Source organism: Caloenas nicobarica, chromosome 1 (genome assembly GCF_036013445.1).
Source record: "Caloenas nicobarica isolate bCalNic1 chromosome 1, bCalNic1.hap1, whole genome shotgun sequence".
Classification (NCBI taxonomy): Eukaryota; Metazoa; Chordata; class Aves; order Columbiformes; family Columbidae; genus Caloenas; species Caloenas nicobarica.
Window position 1 is genome coordinate 214,726,094 of NC_088245.1, and position 18,509 is coordinate 214,744,602.

At 49.3% G+C, this 18,509-nt stretch overlaps 1 protein-coding gene across 2 annotated transcripts in view; it reads right to left on the reverse strand.

The window, feature by feature from the left end:
- The window catches only part of SLCO2B1 (solute carrier organic anion transporter family member 2B1), a 65,297-nt gene that overhangs the window by 24,286 nt on the left and 22,502 nt on the right, over positions 1-18,509 (reverse strand). The window contains exons 3-7 of one of the 2 annotated variants that reach the window (XM_065642231.1): positions 13,830-13,967; positions 13,567-13,729; positions 11,957-12,175; positions 10,766-10,864; positions 9,196-9,326 (exon numbers count right to left, since the gene is read on the reverse strand). In XM_065642231.1, the coding sequence (XP_065498303.1) occupies positions 9,196-9,326; positions 10,766-10,864; positions 11,957-12,175; positions 13,567-13,729; positions 13,830-13,967 (750 nt within the window). Of the gene's footprint in view, positions 1-9,195; positions 9,327-10,765; positions 10,865-11,956; positions 12,176-13,562; positions 13,730-13,829; positions 13,968-18,509 lie in introns of those variants that run through there. The other variant, XM_065642232.1, reaches the window with a different exon arrangement.

The window sequence follows — 18,509 nt, forward strand, 5'->3', positions numbered from 1 at the left end:
CTTGCTTAATTTGAGGCTTCATGCAGAGTTTCCCTCTGGCTGTGCAGAATCCAGCACTCCCAGCTCAGTGAAAAACAAGGTCAGAAGAGTTATTTTCATATTAAACAAACAGAATGTAAAACCTCATAGCTCGAAAAAAAGAATTCTTTTCCTCCTGACAAGGTCATGCTCCCTACAAACACTTCATTATGCCTCTTACAGCAAGTGCAGGTCCCACCAGGGACCCTATTTCCTAAAGTGTTAAAATAACCACCTTGCTCCCACAAAATGGGATGATTATTTTTAGCCACTGTTTCTGCCTGTCTTCTTTAAAGCTCCCTGGGGAAAATCCAAATGTAGGGACCAACCCATTCCCATAACATGCAACTGGCACCACCACACCCTGCCTCTTGGTCCCTAATTGCTCCCCAAATGATACCCTGTATTTTCAGACTGCCATTGCTTTAGGAGCTTTAACGAGGCATCGCAGCCCCAGGAGCAAAGATTTCCAGACAGAGATTTAGATTTCCCTGTCCCCACTCTTTAACCTTTCTCCATTAACTGATAACCCAAATCGGAGCAGGCGTTTTAAGAGAGTTCCTCCATCAGTTATTTTCATTTCAGCTTTTCGCGTGCACTGGAAGTGCACCAGGTCACTGCTGAATCAACGTGGCAGGATTTATAGAAATGCAGGCAAGCCGTCCCAAGACAGAAACCAGAGAAGTTATTTTTCACTTCCCCAGCACCGTTGCACAATGTCTCTGCCTGCACAGAAGGGCTGAGATTTTGTCCCAGCACCATCCCACCACGCTGGACCTGGGATGTCCACTGGAACCCCTGGGGACAACCCCAGATAAAGCCATCAGATGTTTGCACCCTGCAAATACCTTCCATGGATCAGGAAGTCCCCAGCAACCCTGGTGAAGGGCAGGAGGCTCCTTGCATGCTTGGTCACACTGGTGCAATCCCGTGATGTAGCTGAGAGCAACACCAGCATCCATGGGGCATCCTCAGGATAGGGCAGGGGGGGTCCCGGGTGCATTTTACCTGCAGGCACTTCTCCTCCTCACAGACCTGCTTCAGGACTGGAGGGACAGGCATTGCCTGGACCTTGCCAAGCAATGCCACCTCCACCAGGAACGGTGATGTCCAAACATTTGAGATGGACATGTCTAGTCAGGACACAAATACATCTCATTCAAGGTTTCTATGTCCTTGTAGCCCCCTACTCATACCATGCACCAGGTGCTTTTCGGGATGAAAATCCAGTCTCAGTTGTGGTTATAAAGTTGCCAGTTCTCTGTGGTTTGAGGTACTGCCCAGACATATGGGTTTTGCCCTGGATATTTACACTGAGGGTGGTGAGAGCCTGGCCCAGGTTGTCCAGAGAGGTGGTGGCTGAACCATCCCTGGAGACATCCCAGGCCAGGCTGGACGGGGCTCTGAGCAACCTGAGCTGGTGCAGATGTCCCTGCTCATGGCAGGGGGGCACTGGGGGAGCTGGGAAGGTCCTTCAACCCAAATTGTTCTCTGATTCTATGACTTCTTGGCCCTCTGCCTTGACATGTGCATCTCCTCCTCCTCCTGCACATCCAGCTTGGCATTTCTCTCTTTCCCCAAGCGTCCGCTCCAACTATCCAGCAGGACAATTAAAATTGGAAGATATTGTACAGATGACAGGGGGCATGTCCCCCCACCATCCCAGCAGAAAATCCTATCAGCTGCACTTTGCTAAGCCACCACAGAACCATCACATTTCTGCACACCCTGAGTACTCCCACAGTTCACATCTCTCCAGCCTCGCCACGAAATGTCCCCAGAAATCCACCTCCTCTGTTCTGCAAAGGATTTAATCTCCTAGCCTCTCCCAGCCTTTCCCAGCCTCTCCATCCCACCCAACAGGAGATGACCTTGCCCCTTCCACCTCCCCTGTTAACAAAGTCAAGGAAGGAGCATGGTTCCTTTCCAACCTGTTTCTGCACTTCTCCCAGTTCAAGCACCACATCTGAAGCTTTGAGATGAAGGACCCAACATGAAAAGGATGCCATCCTGATCAGATCTTCTGGTTGGCACCCACATGTCCCCCAGGTAGATGGGTACGTTGAGTTAGGGGCTGATGGATCAGCAGCAGCCTGTTCTCCCTCCTCAACAACCCTAATGATCAAATAAATAAATGGAATGCAGTAGGTCTAATCTCTACAGACCTGGGCAAAGCAAAACATGCAGCACCAAACAGGAAACCATTATCTGAACTGGGGGACATGAAAACTACGGGAGTACACACAACGTGGCTAAATACATGAGGTTCTCAGAGACATGGTTTAGTGACAGTGTTAAGCTAATGGTTGGACTCGATGATCTTGAGGGTCTCTTCCAACCAAAATTATGCTATGATTCTATGATCCCAGAGGGATGTACTGAGTCACTGGGAGGTGCTGGTGGCTTCCTTGGTGCTTTGGTCCCGAATAAAATATTCAGTAATCTCCTTGGCATACTGAGAAGACATGTATTACTTAATTTGCAGAGGAGAAGGAAGGTGGATATTGTCCATACATAGGGGGCTGGGACACCATGTAGGAAAACGTAGGCAACTAGAGGGCAGAAATAAGAGAAACTGAACCAAACTTAGGACAAAGGGCACAGCCATGTGCCTAGGGTTTAAAAATAATTTCAGCTGCACAGCTGGAAGTCATAGAATCATTTTGGTTGGGAGAGGCCCTCAAGATCATTGAGTCCAAGTGTTAACCCAACACTGTGGGAAACGAGGGGTGGAGAATGACAAACAGAATCACAGAATATTTGGGGTTGAAGGACCTTCCCAGTGCCCCCCCTGCCATGAGCAGGGACATCTGCACCAGCTCAGGTTGCTCAGAGCCCCGTCCAGCCTGGCCTGGGATGTCTCCAGGGATGGTTCAGCCACCACCTCTCTGGCCAACCTGGGACAGGCTCTCACCACCCTCAGAGCCAACAATTTCTTCCTCATGTCCGGCCTGAATCTTCCTCCTTGAGTTTAAAACCATCACCCCTTGTCATATGGCAACAGGCCCTGCTCAAAAGTCTGTCCCCATCTTTCTCATCACCCCTTTTAAGTACAGAAAGGCCACAAATAGCTCCAGGTCTCTCTCTGCACAAGCATATGGTGCAACCATGGAGGGAATAAGTACAATATCATGTGAGAAGAACCAAGGATGGTGTTTCCAGGAGAGCTGGGGAACTGCAGACCCCACTGCACCACCACTGGAGACCAGATCCAGACTGGTGCAGCACTGGGAAAACCACCCTGTTGGCTGGGATGGATGAAGAGCAGAGCTCCTGGGATGGAGAAGTTCTTTGACAGTAGAAGACAAGCTATCCTCCCTCGCCCTGCAAAAGGAAGGTTTTCTATAACCATGCCAATATGACAAGGAGTAGGAAAAAATATTTAATCAGGACTAGGGGCAGAAAAACAAACTAAGAGCTAAACTATAGACTGGGGATTAAACAAAGCTTTGGAACATGCAGGAAAACAATTTTTGGAAACCACTTAACGGAGAGGCTTGGGAGGAAAGACCTGATGAGATGGACTGGTATCCAGAAGGGATTGCGTGACAGCAAACAGGAGCCACCAAGGCTTGGACACAAATGGTTCGTGTAGACCTGCTTCCCATAAAATGCATCTGAGCTTTCTCATGAGGCATCTGTTTGCAGACAACATGTGCTGACATTACAAGGCAGGCTTTGTCAGGGCGTTTGGGAGTCGTTTGGTTCCACATGACCTTGGGATGTCACAGCACGAAACCTGAACCAGGAGGTAATTTAGTGTACAAGACAGATCTTGCACAGGAGAAATTCTGAGGACAGGAAATTCTCCTGCTTTCAAGATGCTCCCAAGAGCACCTTTCCCCTTTTCAAACACTTTTTCACATCACCCATGGAGCTGCAGGGACTGGGGAGGTGATTTACCAGCTGCAGACACTATGCCCAAGCAAAACTACGGGGAAAGCCTTTAGCAGATGGAATACAACAGCCTGGGTTGGGATATGACAACAACACCAGGGACAGACGGTAAAGCACAAGCTAAATTTTGGCTGTTCAGCAACTGGAAAATAGTCAAATTATGTAGTTCACCACAATCTGGGAAAGAACCCCAAGAAATGGATCAGTCTCATGAAGGAAGGATTAAACTGGAATTATTATAAAAAATCTGGTCTTGACTGGAAACAGTTTCATAGAATCGTAGAATAGTTTGTGTTGGAAGGGACCTTCCAAGCTCATCTAGTCCAATCCCCTGCCATGAGCAGGGACATCTTCACCTAGATCTGAGATCATGATAACTTCATAGCTTTGCAGTGATTGTCCCTCAAATAGGATTACTCAGGATACTTCAGTGCTAGAAACTTACTGACAAGTATCAAAGCAGAGAAATAAAAATGTTCTGGGTCCAGAGTGATTGATTTATGAAAAAAAGATCAAAAGAGCAAACTCTCATTATCATTAAAGTTAACATTAAGTGCACAAGTCATTCCAGGAACTTCAAAGAAAGAAGCTATCAAATAAAGGTGAAGCTGGAATGTGGTTGTAGTATAAATAATCTAGATCTATCTTGGCTGATGGGAAGAGGTAAATAATTCTCCCAATAGACTGAGGGTTGTGCAGTTACTCAGCATTTGCTGGATGATGCCCATTGAGGAGGATGGTCCTTGGTCTGGAGAAACCACCAAGGGCTCAGATGAGTTGTATAGAGTGAGGCAGGAGAAAGAAAGGCAGGCGGAGGTAGGATGAGAATCAGAGATGAGAAACAGTGCCTTTGGCAGCGAAAAGGACTGAGCCATGAGCCAGTCTTTGCTACTGGGATCTTGTTGCATGGACTCTGCAGGGGGGGAACATAACCACAGCTTGGTGTGGACACATTAATCCCAGGCAGCCTCATTGCCTACCATGCGTGGTCCCAGGGGTCTGCAGACAGCAAGTGACACAAGGACAGCTTGGCCTGGGGCACCTGAAATTCCTTGTCATCCTCCAGAAACAAAGCCCACAGTTGGTGGTCCAGAAACATCTCGGCTTCTTCTGTGGACAGAGCAGATCTGTGCTTTTCTCATGTGTTTTTATGGCTGCCATGCCTGGAGGTATCTGCTGTGGGTAAAATATTTTGCTGGGGCTTTACTAACACAGTGGAAAAGGCCAGTTGATACTTTAAGTACTTGCAGTTTGTGGCTGCTCTGCTGCTGGTAGATTTTTTTCCTGCTTTGGAAAGGCAGAAACCCTGAAAGCAAAGGCAGCCAAGGAAATGCTGACCATCTTTGAAACTGCAGCTGTATTTAGACAAGGTTGACCCACAGGTTATCACAATGTCCTGCTGGGCTCTAAAACCCTGTGCTGACCCCATTCTTCCCTTCCCCTCTGCAATGTCTCAGGGATAGAATCATCAAATCACAGAATCACTTTGGTTGGAAAAGCCCCTCAAGATCATCAAGTCCAACTGTTCCCCAGCCCTGGCACTGCCCCATGTCCTGAGAACCTCATGTCCGTCTGTCCAACCCCTCCAGGGATGGTGACTCCAGCACTGCCCTGGGCAGCCTGTTCCAATGCCCCACAGCCCTTGGGGGAAGAAATTGTTCCTAACATCGAACCAAAAAGAGATTTGCTCTGTGCCACAAAAGGAAACCTGGAAGCAACCCTAAAGCCACCGCATGAGCCACCGCAGCACCAGGGACCTACCAGGAAAGGGCATCTGCTCCGGCTGGGGCAGAGGAGAGAAAAATTGAGGTCAACGCTTTGCCAACACTGAGTTTTGTGCCTGGAAACACACATTTCCTTACTGCATATCTGTCTCTACCCAGCCCTTCTGCAGGGTTTTGCAATGTTTTCCTGGTTGATGCTCTTTTGGAAGGGAACCATGGCTATAAGTTCAGTGGTAGGTGCAGTAATTTGGTCACCTTAGAGAAACTGCTGCTTCCAGCTCACTGGGGAGAAAAAGGGGCCATCCTTCACAATGGAAAAGCAGTTTTGTTTATACCCTTAACCAAACACTGACTTACCCCAAGGGCAAGCAAGAGAAAGTGATTTATATGTATATCTTATTTCTGCTAAACCTACAGAAAATCACCCGTGATGAAGCAGATTTCCTACAAAGCTTTGAGTGCTTCCACAGCGGACACATGTTTTACCCAGAACAGCGTCTGGCAAAGTTTCTGAAGAGGTTTTTTTTTTAAATTTTTTTAAGTAGGGCTCTTTGCTGCTGCTGGTGATGCTGATACCCCACGGGACGGGCATGAGCCCAGACAATGGTCTCAGCTGGCCCTGGAACTTCTTGTCCTACAAAGAGAGCAGAATTTCACCATCCCTTAGACTATGTTCCTTTTTTTTTATGTAAGAAGTTTCTAAAAGCTTTCTGGAGGAAATGGTAAAAAGGGAAGAAATTCAAGAAGATCTGGGCTGCAAAGAGATAAATGGGTGCTCAGTCATGTGCAAACATTCCCTACAGATAGCAACCAGTAGAGCAGGAGGACATCCTCCTGCTGTTTTTTTTTTCTAAATTAATAGCCAACCAATCCTTCCTTAAACTCTTCAAAACTGCTCAGATGGATCAGAGCATAACACTGGCAAAAAAAAGGGCAGTTGTTTTAGTCTGAAGTACATTATTCTCTCTCAAGAGCTGTTTATAAAGTTAATATTCCCATCAGCCCTAATAAAGAACCTTTCCCCTAAGATATAGTGTGCCACCCTTGCACACCGAGCAGGTTCTGCTAATATACATCATCTGCAATGACTTTAAAGTGAACCGAGCTTCAGGAGGATAAATCAGGCACGTTGCATCCAGTATCGGCCTCATCCCACAAAGAGCTGAGCAATTTCCACCCCACTACCTCCCAAGACCATGGCACCTTTGCAAACCTGGCAGCATATATAACCCAGGAGTAGATCTTTATATCCCCAGAATTGTAACTGGTACATCAGGTCACGTTTTCCCAGGCAAGTGAAACCCAAATTTCCCCAAGAATCACTCACTCCTGTGGAAATACAGGCAGGAGAAATGAAGAATTATTCTGCACCAGACAGTACACGGACTTGTTTAGACACGAAAGTTTCAACACTGTTCCAAGGTAAAATATATGTGAAAGATAATACAACAGGCTGGAGTATGGCCAAGACATCGAGACAAGCAGAATTTCACCTACTAAACGCGTACCAGCAACTACAATAACATGCAAAACCATAGTGTGATGCCTCCTCTAAAAGAACAATTTGCTTTGTTTAATTCCTCATGACGCGCTGGTCGCCCGAAAACCCTGACCCGCAGCCAGCAAAATGCTTGGGAAGCTCACAAGATGTTTCACATCGTGGCGTGAGCGCTGAAGCACCCAGGAGGGATCTGGAGAAATAAAAACCCTGGTAGTAAACACAGAGCCAAGTCGTGTCCCACCAGTGGGCTCCAGAAAGAGCTGGGGACAAGCATCCTGCAAGCAAACCACAGGCAGACGTTGGTTTGGCTTCTAATTACGGGTTCAGGCTGCTAAAGGCTTCTTTTTTTCCTGCCAGACAACTCTGAGGACTTTACAGAGCCAGGGTTGGAAAGCATCTAAAATCCTTTTGGCCAGCAAAGAGGTCGCAGTGAGATGGTGGGTGAGGCTGAATGCAGGAGCAGCAGTTAACCCCAAGTCACAGGGACAATGGGTCATAAAAACGGGGTTTCGCAGTAGGAACAAAACAAACTGCCCTCCAGCCTCATAGAATCACAGAAGGGTTTGGGTTGAAGGGCCCTTCCCAGCTCCCCCAGTGCCCCCCCCGCCATGAGCAGGGACATCTGCACCAGCTCAGGTTGCTCAGAGCCCCGTCCAGCCTGGCCTGGGATGTCTCCAGGGATGGTTCAGCCACCACCTCTCTGGGAACCTGGGACAGGCTCTCACCACCCTCAGGGCAACAATTTCTTCCTCATGTCCGGCGTGAACCTCCCTCCTTTAGTTTCAAACCATCACCCTTTGCCTTATCACAACAGGCCCTGCTCAAAAGTCTGTCCCCATCTTTCTTCTCGGCTCCTTTTAAGTCCAGAAAGGCCGCACTAAGGTCTCCCCGGAGCTTCTGTTCTCCAGCTGAACAGCCCAGCTCTCTCAGCCTGTCCTCCCAGCAGAGCTGTTCCAGCCTCGGGTCATTTCTGGGGCTCCTCTGGCCCCTCTCCAGCAGGTCCATGTCCTGTGCTGAGGACCCAGAGCTGGATGCAGCACTTCAGATGGCATTTCAAACACGCTCAGGGTACAAGCTACTTCTAAGGAAAGGCTCCTGATTCATATCTCCTACCAACGGGGACCAATTTTGTGATTTCATCGTCGGGCACACGTGACTCCTCCTGAAGAAAAACAATCAGCGCATCATCTCCTGCCAGCTCCCTAAAGAAGTGCAGCAAGAGGAGCAGGACCATTGCTCTCTAGGGAAGGCAAGGAGTCCCACCTGCAGGTGCACCAGGAGGGTGGCTGCAAGAACGACCTCAACCCACACAGGGCTTGTCTGGTGCTGTATGCTCCTATGCACAGGAATCAACACACAAGTGCTGTTTCAATGCCCCACCAAGGAAATTGTCACATCCATGAAGTTGCTTGCACCATGCTGCGTTTCATTAAGCAAACTGGGCTCTGCTGGGCATACAAGACCTTCTGACACCAGAGGTGAGAGCAAACCACAGCTCACATCTGACTTTGGGATGCAGCTGTTGAATCATAGAATCAAAGAATCATTTCGGTTGGAAAAGAGCCTCAAGCTCATGGAGTCCAACCATTCCCCCAGCCCTGGCACTGAGAACCTCATGTCCGTCTGTCCAACCCCTCCAGGGATGGTGACTCCAGCACTGCCCTGGGCAGCCTGTTCCAATGCCCCACAGCCCTTTGGGGAAGAAATTGTTCCCCAGCTCCAACCTCAACCTCCCCTGGCGCAACTCGAGGCCGTTTCCTCTGGTCCTGGCGCTTGTTCCTGGGGAGCAGAGCCCGACCCCCCCTGGCTCCAAGCTCCTTTCAGGCAGGTCAGAGATCAGAAGGTCTCCCCTCAGCTCCTGTTCTCCAGGCTGAACCCCCCAGGTCCATCTGCTGTTCCTCATAAAACTCCTCATATAAACTGCACAACCACTTCCATAGTCACGTTTCCCACAGATGTAGCAGCTGGTGCTGGTGGCGAGCAAGAAACATGCATATAAATGCACCAGGTATTTATGTGCAATGCCAAAAAGATGATCTGCAGCACCTCTCCTACCTCCTTCGGCATTTCTTGTGGGAAGAAGAAATAAGGCACTGCAGACAGGGCCACGAGACTGGCTGCCACCAGGAAACCAAGCCACCAGGCTCCGACCCACCGCGGGTCCTTGTTCGTGAGCTGGACTTCGTCTGCAACACAAATGGAGAGACGGGCATCAAATCAAAGGTGAACAGACGGACCCCAGTGCACCAAAGGATGGTGATGGGTGGTCCCAGTCACCCCAGATGTCAGCGTGCTCCAAAGTGGTGACTCCCAACCTGGCGACCATCCGTTTTGGGGTCTCAGCGGCATCTGCACTTGATTCATCCCATGGTGCTAAATCACATTTCATTCTTCATTATCACCAGGGTGTCTCAAAACCTACTCAGCCCTTTGCATGGAAACAACTGGGACAAGGATATCCTGGAGCTGGAAAGGCAAAGGAAAGCATCCCCATCACAGCTTTTCCAGAGAACAGACACCCATGTTGGGAAAAAGCTTGGAAACACTCACTCAAGGGGATTAGGGCATGATGTCGGTCAAGATAGAAGGAAAAATCTTTTCTTAATATGAAAACGGAGTTAACTCCAGTTAACTTTTGGCATCCTGTTCACAGCAGGACTTGGACCCTGGAGCTCTGCCCACCAGTCTGGTCCATCAGCCAGTGCCTGGTTTGCAGCTCAACCAAAGAAAATTATCTTTAAACACACTTTAATAAAGATTATATCCCTTTCTCCTGAGTGCCTTCCTTCAGTTCTCCCAGCCTCCTCTCCTGTCATTCTCAGGGCATTCTGCCAAAGATAATGTCTTCTGTTGGGAGGGGACTTGGCATAAATAAAACAAGACATGCCAAAGCCAAAATGCAAATTCACAACAGGGCGAGTCTGAAACAAGAAACATTTCTAAAGAAAAAGGGGATACCTGTAGTTAGATAGCATTAACGAGGAAGCCCAGGAAATGAGTCCTCCCAGAAACCTCTTCCTTAACCGTTATTTTTAACACAAATGATATATTCTTGCTAGGGGGTGCAATTGAAACTGCAGTCGATTTACTAGATTTTGGTACGGTGGATACTGCCACATCTGATCTCCCATCTCTGGAAGTAACAAGTGATAGGGTAAAGACCTTTGATAATCTTTTCCTTGTGTGGTGCATTCAGCAAATCGGGATTTTAAATCCCTTCCTGAATAAACACTAAGTTTTTTTCTAGGAAAATGTGAGGTTAAATTAGATTTAGCTGCCACAGCTTGGTTGCTTTCCCCAGTAGGCTGAAGACAGCTCTGAAACTGGATGTTCTCCAGTTCAGGCTGCTCAGGCACATTTCTCATTCAACACCCTTCTGCAGAAGATGGTTTAGAGGAACTGAGCATCAGTCTCCAAGGATGGAGCATCCACCACCTCTCTGGGCAACCTGGACCAGGGTCTCACCACACTCACGGTCGAAATCCCTTCCTCATGTCTGGCCTGAGGATGCACCTTCATCCCCTGGGGGTCAGGATGCTCAGAGAGGTGCTGGACCACTGCTGGCTCAGAAAATGGGATGCAGGGAGGAGGATGCTGGTGGGTCTCCAAGGGCATGTTCACTCACCTTGGGTGACTTTGTCAATGTCGACGTAAAAACGCAGCATGGCAGAGCCCAGCATGAAGGCCACCCCCGGCCCAATGACGGTGAAGGAGAACAAGATCCCTACAGAGGGGCGAGAGCAGAGAGAGGCTCAGTCATCCATGAAGGGACCAGGGGGACTCAGGAGATGCCTTGAGGCAGGACCGGGATCCACCCCATCTGCCTCCAGGCTATTTCCCTGGCAGTTTTCTTATCTCACACTTTTCAAAGGATAACAACCCCCATGCCTTCCAGGCTCCCTTTGCAGGAAAGGTTTTGCAAAACTCAGATCTTCCCTGCCGCTTTTCTTCATCCTCCCAGAAATACTGAAATACACCCAGGAACAAAATGTGCCCTTAGCATAAGAAATCCAGGAAATGCAAAGATCTTTTACAAGGTTAAGGAGATAAAAGTTATCAGCAAACTCTCCTAGGTGAATTACTGATAAAAAAATAAACACATGTAAGATTAAACTCCTGTCTTAAAGGTGATCCTTTCAAATATGGTTCAGAGGTTTGGAGCATCTACGAGAGTAAAATTTGATGTGGTCCTTCCAGTCTCTGGACAGTAATGACTCGGTTTTGGGACACCCTTGCTGTCCCATGCAGTTCAAAAGGCCCTCACAGATAATCGGTTGAAAATGGCTAGAAGGACCTGCAAGGACCATCTTGTCCATCCCACCACCCTAGGACATCCCTCGCAGCTCTGTGCCCAAGCAGTTCTCCAGCATCCCCTCCCCTGAAGGATGCTTTCCACCTTCCAGATGGTCGATCCTGCTTTTTTAACTTCCTATAATTTTCTCTACATCTAAATAAAGTCTTCCTTGCTGCATTTTGAGCCCACAGCTGCCTCCTGTGAACACAGAGATCAGATTCTTCCTCTTTGTTGAAGCCTTTTTGGAGGAGGACACGGCTATTGTGTCCTTCTCCGGCTTATCACCCCCATGCCAAAAATCCCGGCATCTCCCCTAAATCACATTTTCCAGCACTGCTGGTCTGTCTGCAGTCTGTCCATCTTGAGGCAGACAAACCATTTTTGCAGAAACCTTCCTAGCACTGGCTGGAGCAGAAAGGCTATGGCAAGCTCTGCCCTCATTAACGCAAATTAATATTGTCTGGCCTTCCTATAGATGAGTAATTCTGGTTTCTCCTCTCCTCACAACAGCCCCAGCCTTACCCAAATAGAGGGGGGAGTTTCTCTCACTGGCGAAGTCGTCGATGTAGGAGATCCCGAAGGGTTGGATGGGGACACCACCAACGCCCAACAGCACCTGGGCGATGAACATGACCAGGAGAACCTCGTGGTTCTCGCTGGCAGCGTGGGGGGTGCAGCTGCCATCGCTGAGGTTCCCCTGGAGCCCAGGCTGGCACAGGTCGGTGGTGTTGCTGAACATGCCTGAGATGACAAGGAGAACAGGTTTAAGGAGCTTGGTCTGGAGAAACAACTTCCCTAAGATAGCAGCAAGCATGTAGATGTGCACCCAGTAGATGTCAAATGGAAGAAAATGCAAAGAAAGTGCATATATTGTTGTGTAAATGTTCACAGAGAGATGGATGCATGTGCCATGAAAAGCCACCTCCATGGAAAAAGCAGAGCTGAGATCACTTCCAGGACCTTTGACAGATTTTTGCAATAAAGGTAAGTGAGCAAAACTGCAAATTTCATGAATAGCTGCTCGGGAAACGAGAACTCCTTTTACCCAGAAATGGATCACCAAGCTGCCTAAGTGGAAGTGCTGATTCTAGCACTCTCATCTTCCTTAAAACACTGGGGGAGGGGATATTTATAGCAGGATTTCCATGGTTATGTCCCCAAATCATACACAACTCTGAGTGCTACACACAGGGCCACCAGCACTCCTGAAATGCATGGTTAATTGTTTCCAAATTGTTGTTAGCACCTGACCCGTTTGCAATTTTTTCACCTATTTAGTCTTCCTTTGGTGTCTGCAGCTGAGTGAACCAGCTGTGCTCCCTGATGAGCAAGAGAGAAGCTGTTTAGTGGAGGTTTCTACAAGATTTGCTGGAGCTTCATGGCAGGATTGGGGAAGGTAATGAGAAAGTGGTTTTTCTCCTTTCTTACTTTTCTCATCCATTCACCTTCTTTCAGTGAGAAAATCCCAAATCCACCCTGACCTGCTCCTCCAAAAGTGATTTACACCTTCAAGTTTCTTTCACAAGAGGTTGTTTTTTTCTGGTGAGATCTAAAACCTCAAAGACAGCTCAGGGAGATGGGAAGACACGTGAGGTGTCCCTCAAGCAGAAGTTAGGTGTGAAACCAACTTTTCCCAATGGCAAACAACAGTGTTTCACCTCCAAAACTTCTCCATTGGGTTGAATCAAGCTACCTCCCATAACTCGTTTCCTTCCTGTAAAGGGCTACGGAGTTCATGAGACCTTTTCTTATCTATGTTATGAAAATCAGGGAGCAGTTCACGTGTGTGAGGACAACTTGCCTCAGCTCATAGAAGATGAGAGCTCTGATGGTTGGAGAAGACTTTCCTGCTACCTAGTCACTGTCTACTGCATGGATGTGCAGAAGACAAGGGGAAGCAAAGGCAGAGCCCATGTTGTGATGGTTTTCATGCCCTTGCTCATGGTTTCAGCTGTCCTCTGGCTCTTATTCCCACCATCAGCTGTTGCCTCTCAGGACTGAGATGATTTAATTCCCAGAAAATTAAAATTCCTTGAGGACAAACCCACAGCTTGCAGCTCCCAACCCCTCAAGGGAAGGTAATTTCCTTTTTCTATCCCAAAAGGCATAAAATTAGTTCCTAGAGTACCTACTGGCAACAGACTGATCATACTCGTAGGGTCCAGTTATGAAGTGGGGGAGAGACATGAGGAACCCGGCCAAGGAGACAAGGATGGCACCGCAGCCGATGAAACGAGGTCTGTGCACTCGGCTCCCAAAGTAGCTTATGAAGACGATGAGCAACGTGTTCCCAACCTGCAGCAGGACACATAGATCAAGAGGTCTCACAAGGGAATGACGGGAGCATGAGAAGAGTGTTGGCCAGGTAGACGAGGAGAATCAAACTGGTTCTCACCTCATTGAAGGATGCGAGCAGCCCTGACGTCTGGCTGGAGAGGCCATATCGTTTCTCAATGGTTGAGATGGAGCTCTTCAGGTAGCCGGAGACCAAGAGCTGGGAGAGCTGTAGGAGTCCATGGCAGAAAACGAAGAACTGACGATACAAAAAGAGAACATCCAGCATGATTACTGAGAGCTGCAAGATAAAGATATAAACTACAAAAAAGCCTTGGATGTGCTGGAGCGAGTTGAGAGAAGGGAACGGAGCTGGGGAAGGGGCTGGAGCACAAGAGTGATGGGAGTGGCTGAGGGAGCTGAGATTTGATTTACTGCTGAGAGAGATTTACTGAGGAGCAACTGCTGCAGAACATAAGCTCAGCTCTGCTTGAGAGACACAAGGCACAAATACCTACAGCACCTCCAGGTTCCCAGAGGTCATATGGACATGCGCACCAACATGGTGCTGGAACGAGTTGAGAGAAGGGAACGGAGCTGGTGAGGGGCTGGAGCACAAGTGTGATGGGAGCGGCTGAGGGAGCTGGGGGTTCAGCTGGAGAACAGGAGCTGAGGGGAGACCTTCTGATCTCTGACCTGCCTGAAAGGAGCTTGGAGCCAGGGGGGGTCGGGCTCTGCTCCCCAGGAACAAGCGCCAGGACCAGAGGAAACGGCCTCAAGTTGCGCCAGGGGAGGTTGAGGTTGGATGTGGGGAACAATTTCTTCCCCAAAGGGCTGTGGGGCATTGGAACAGGCTGCCCAGGGCAGTGCTGGAGTCACCATCCCTGGAGGGGTTGGACAGATGGACATGAGGTTCTCAAGACATGGGGCAGTGCCAGGGGTGGGTTAATGGTTGGGTTTGATCATCTTAAAGATCTTTTCCAACCAAAATGATTCTATGATTACATAACAAATGTCATCTACTGCACAAAGACACAATTATTGAACACGAGCCTTCGACCATGAGCCTTTGAAATATCACCCTCACTCCTGCCATCAGAGGTCATCTGAAATTAGGTCAAGGTTATTAAATAGTCCTCTGCCAAACATGACAGTAAGGTTAGTATTTGTAAGGAGAGTGTAGTTTCTTCAGCTGAAAGTGGCTTTGGAGAAAGAGACCATTTCCCTTGGGACGCTGTGAGTTTTTGTTGGCCTTGACCCTGAGATCCATCAGCAGAAGTGGGAGGTTGCACAACCTTCCTGCTCCCATGCAGCCTGCGGCAGGCAGCCATCCCCAGTGCTGGTAGAAGCTCTTCTGGGGCAGGAATGAGTCCTTCCAAACACAGTCACAAACAGCTTCTTCAGAGAAAGTCAGGAGAAGGTCAGGGAGAACAATTCAGACTTTCTGTTTTCGCTTCCTTCTTGGGAAGCCCTGGGTGGAAATGATGTGTCCCCTCTGGGAAAATGTGACGTTTCTTTTCTGCTTCCAGAAGGAAACCTTGTCAAAGGTCATCATCATCACCTAGAAAATCATCTGACCTCATCCCCTCCAGAGTTTGGGATGTACTGGTGCTGGGCTGCCCAGGCGAACACATGGCTCGAGCTGCCCCGTTACTGAGAGCAGCATCCATCTTCCTGCCCCTTATATTGAAATATTTCGCAAGCGCTGAATGAACTGTCCCAGGGGGGATGGAAACCACCTCTTCTTCATCCACAGCTCTGCAAAATACTCAGCAAAGATCCAGCAAGCCATGTCCTTCCCTACTGCCATGTGGCTCTACACAAGCAGCCTTCCACTCCCCAAAATGAGTTAAAATAAGGTAACCAACCCAAACTGTTGCATGTATAAGAAGGATATAAAGCTACCGGAGAGTGAGGAGCAGCTAAAGTCATTTGGTTTGTTCAGCCTGGAGAAGAGGAGGCTGAGGGCAGAGCTCATGGGGCTGCAGCTTCCTCACAAGGGGAGCAGGAGGGGCAGGGCTGAGCTCTTCTCTCTGTGACAGTGACAGAACCCAGGGAACGGCAGGAAGATGTGCCAGGGAGGGTCAGTCGGACATGAGGAAAAGGTTCTTCACCCAGAGGTGCTGGACACTGGAACAGGCTCCCCAGGGAGGTGTCCCGGCCCCAACCTGACAGTGTTCAAGAAGAGACTGGACAACGTCCTCAGACACACGGGGTGACCTGTGGGGTGTCCTGTGCAGGGACAGGAGTTGGGCTCGATGATCCTTTTGGGTTCCTTCCAACTTGGGACATTCTATGCCCTAAGGAGACAGACCACTCGTCTCTCTGCAGGACAGGCTGAATATCCCTGGAACCTGTAGAGCTGCTGCCCTCAACCTCGGACGCTGCCCAAAGCCACAGGGTGCGACTTTCGGTAGATGTTTTTGCAGTCGCTGGCTAGAGCAGGGCATTGCTCCGGCTCTGCATGTTTTGCAGCCAGCTCCCACCGGGCAGGAGTCTTTCCTGGAGAAGCTGCTCAGCTTGGCCTGGGTTTCTGCTATGTCTTGTTCTGATCCAGGTCTGAAGTGTGGTCACTGCCAAACCAGACTGCTTCATAAGCAGAGAGACAATTTACAGTGCAAAAAGGGACAATAGAATCATAGAATCACAGGATGGTTTGGGTTGAAGGGCCCTTCCCAGCTCCCCCAGTGCCCCCCCTGCCATGAGCAGGGACATCTGCACCAGCTCAGGTTGCTCAGAGCCCCGTCCAGCCTGGCCTGGGATGTCTCCAGGGATGGTTCAGCCACCACCTCTCTGGCCAACCTGGGACAGGCTCTCACCACCCTCATTATAAAAGATAGGATGGCCAGGCCCCTTTGGCTCCCTGATAGCTGGAGCACTGGGGTATGGGTACCACCACCAGAAGTGATGTGTTGGCATCATGCAAAGCAGGATGATATCCAGGACCTTCCCCCTTCCAGGCTCGTGTCACCACTGAGGGGTGGACCATGTTTGAACTAGGAAAATGTCACCCAGCCAAAGGAAACCTTTTCCACAGTCAGCTTTCCTAAAACTCCTGTGTTCCTGCAGGACACGCTGGCTAAGTCCAGGCACCGTTTCCTGAATACATGAGTCCGGATGGAAATGTTGAGGACAGATTAATTCCTTTCCAGGCATCTGTATTCACATTTGGGTATCCAAAGCCAGGACCTTCACGGCATGTTGGTTTACAGCAGCTCAGCAGACGCCCACCACTTCCCCTCATCCCCTTGAGTACAGGAGGTCAAAATGGGTTGGGGATCTGGTATTTTATTCTCCCCAATCCGGACAGACTAAAGCACAGAAAAGAGAGATGTCCCTGTAATGGACTTTGTGTCAGCACGGGGCAAGAACCCCACTTCTTCTGTTTCCAGGGGCTGTTTGCTGTTAGCCACCAAATCACAGCACAGCTGGTGATTTGCCAGGAAAAGAAGGAACAGCCTCACGGACTTTAGATCTGCTGGAGAGAGATATATGACCCTATTTGTCTTTGGCTGCACACACGATGCTGTGTTTTGTCCTGCTGCAAAAATCTCTCGTTTACGTTTCTGTCTCTGACCGAGACATCTGGCTCTTTGACTTGTATGGCCCAGACAGATGGTCTTCACGCCTGGAATGAGAGACCATCACTGACACCAGCGTGACCCTTGTAAACAGAGAGAGAGATTTACTGAGGAGCAACTGCTGCAGAGCATAAGCTCAGCTCTGCTTGAGAGACACAAGGCACAAATACCTACAGCACCTCCAGGTTCCCAGAGGTCATAGGGACATGCGCACCAACATGGTGCTGGAGCGAGTTGAGAGAAGGGAACGGAGCTGGGGAAGGGGCTGGAGCACAAGTGTGATGGGAGCGGCTGAGGGAGCTGGGGGTTCAGCTGGAGAACAGGAGCTGAGGGGAGACCTTCTGATCTCTGACCTGCCTGAAAGGAGCTTGGAGCCAGGGGGGGTCGGGCTCTGCTCCCCAGGAACAAGCGCCAGGACCAGAGGAAACGGCCTCAAGTTGCGCCAGGGGAGGTTGAGGTTGGATGTGGGGAACAATTTCTTCCCCAAAGGGCTGTGGGGCATTGGAACAGGCTGCCCAGGGCAGTGGTGGAGTCACCATCCCTGGAGGGGTTGGACAGACGGACATGAGGTTCTCAGGACATGGGGCAGTGCCAGGGCTGGGGAACGGTTGGACTTGATGATCTGGAGGGTCTCTTCCAACCAAAATGATGCTATGATTCTAATGTGCTTCTCCTGTTCCAGGAGATCTCAGCAGGACTAACCCTACAGACAAACTCCACTTTCATCTACATCCTTCCCTGCCAGCAGAGCTTCTCCATACTCCCAGCAAAAGGAGGGAGAAGCAGGAGACAGCAGTGTTTTCAAGAATAAAGGCAACACACTAAAATCAAATTATGTTTTCTTCTCAGTTCCCAGAAAGCAAACCTCCCAACCTATAGCATTCTGTTCCACCCTCTCAAAGTGCAGGCTGTATTTATGAGCTTAACGTGGGCTTGAAAGGGGAGTGTGACACCAAGAGCCGTGATTCAAACCTGTTCCATTAAAACACATGGCTGCAAGCCTAGTTTTGGTTGAGTCCCAAAGGCTGAGCTGTCCTCTGATGCCAAGGCCAGTGGGCACTGACTAACTTGCACTCATCCTACCAAATTCAATGAGTTTTCAAAATAGGGTGGTTCCACTCAAAATGCTTGCTGGGAAAGGTGTCGAGTCCTCTGCTTCCCAGTTTTTTAAGGAAGGCAGTAGCTTGCCCAGAGCCAAGCCATGGAGTAGGTGATGATTC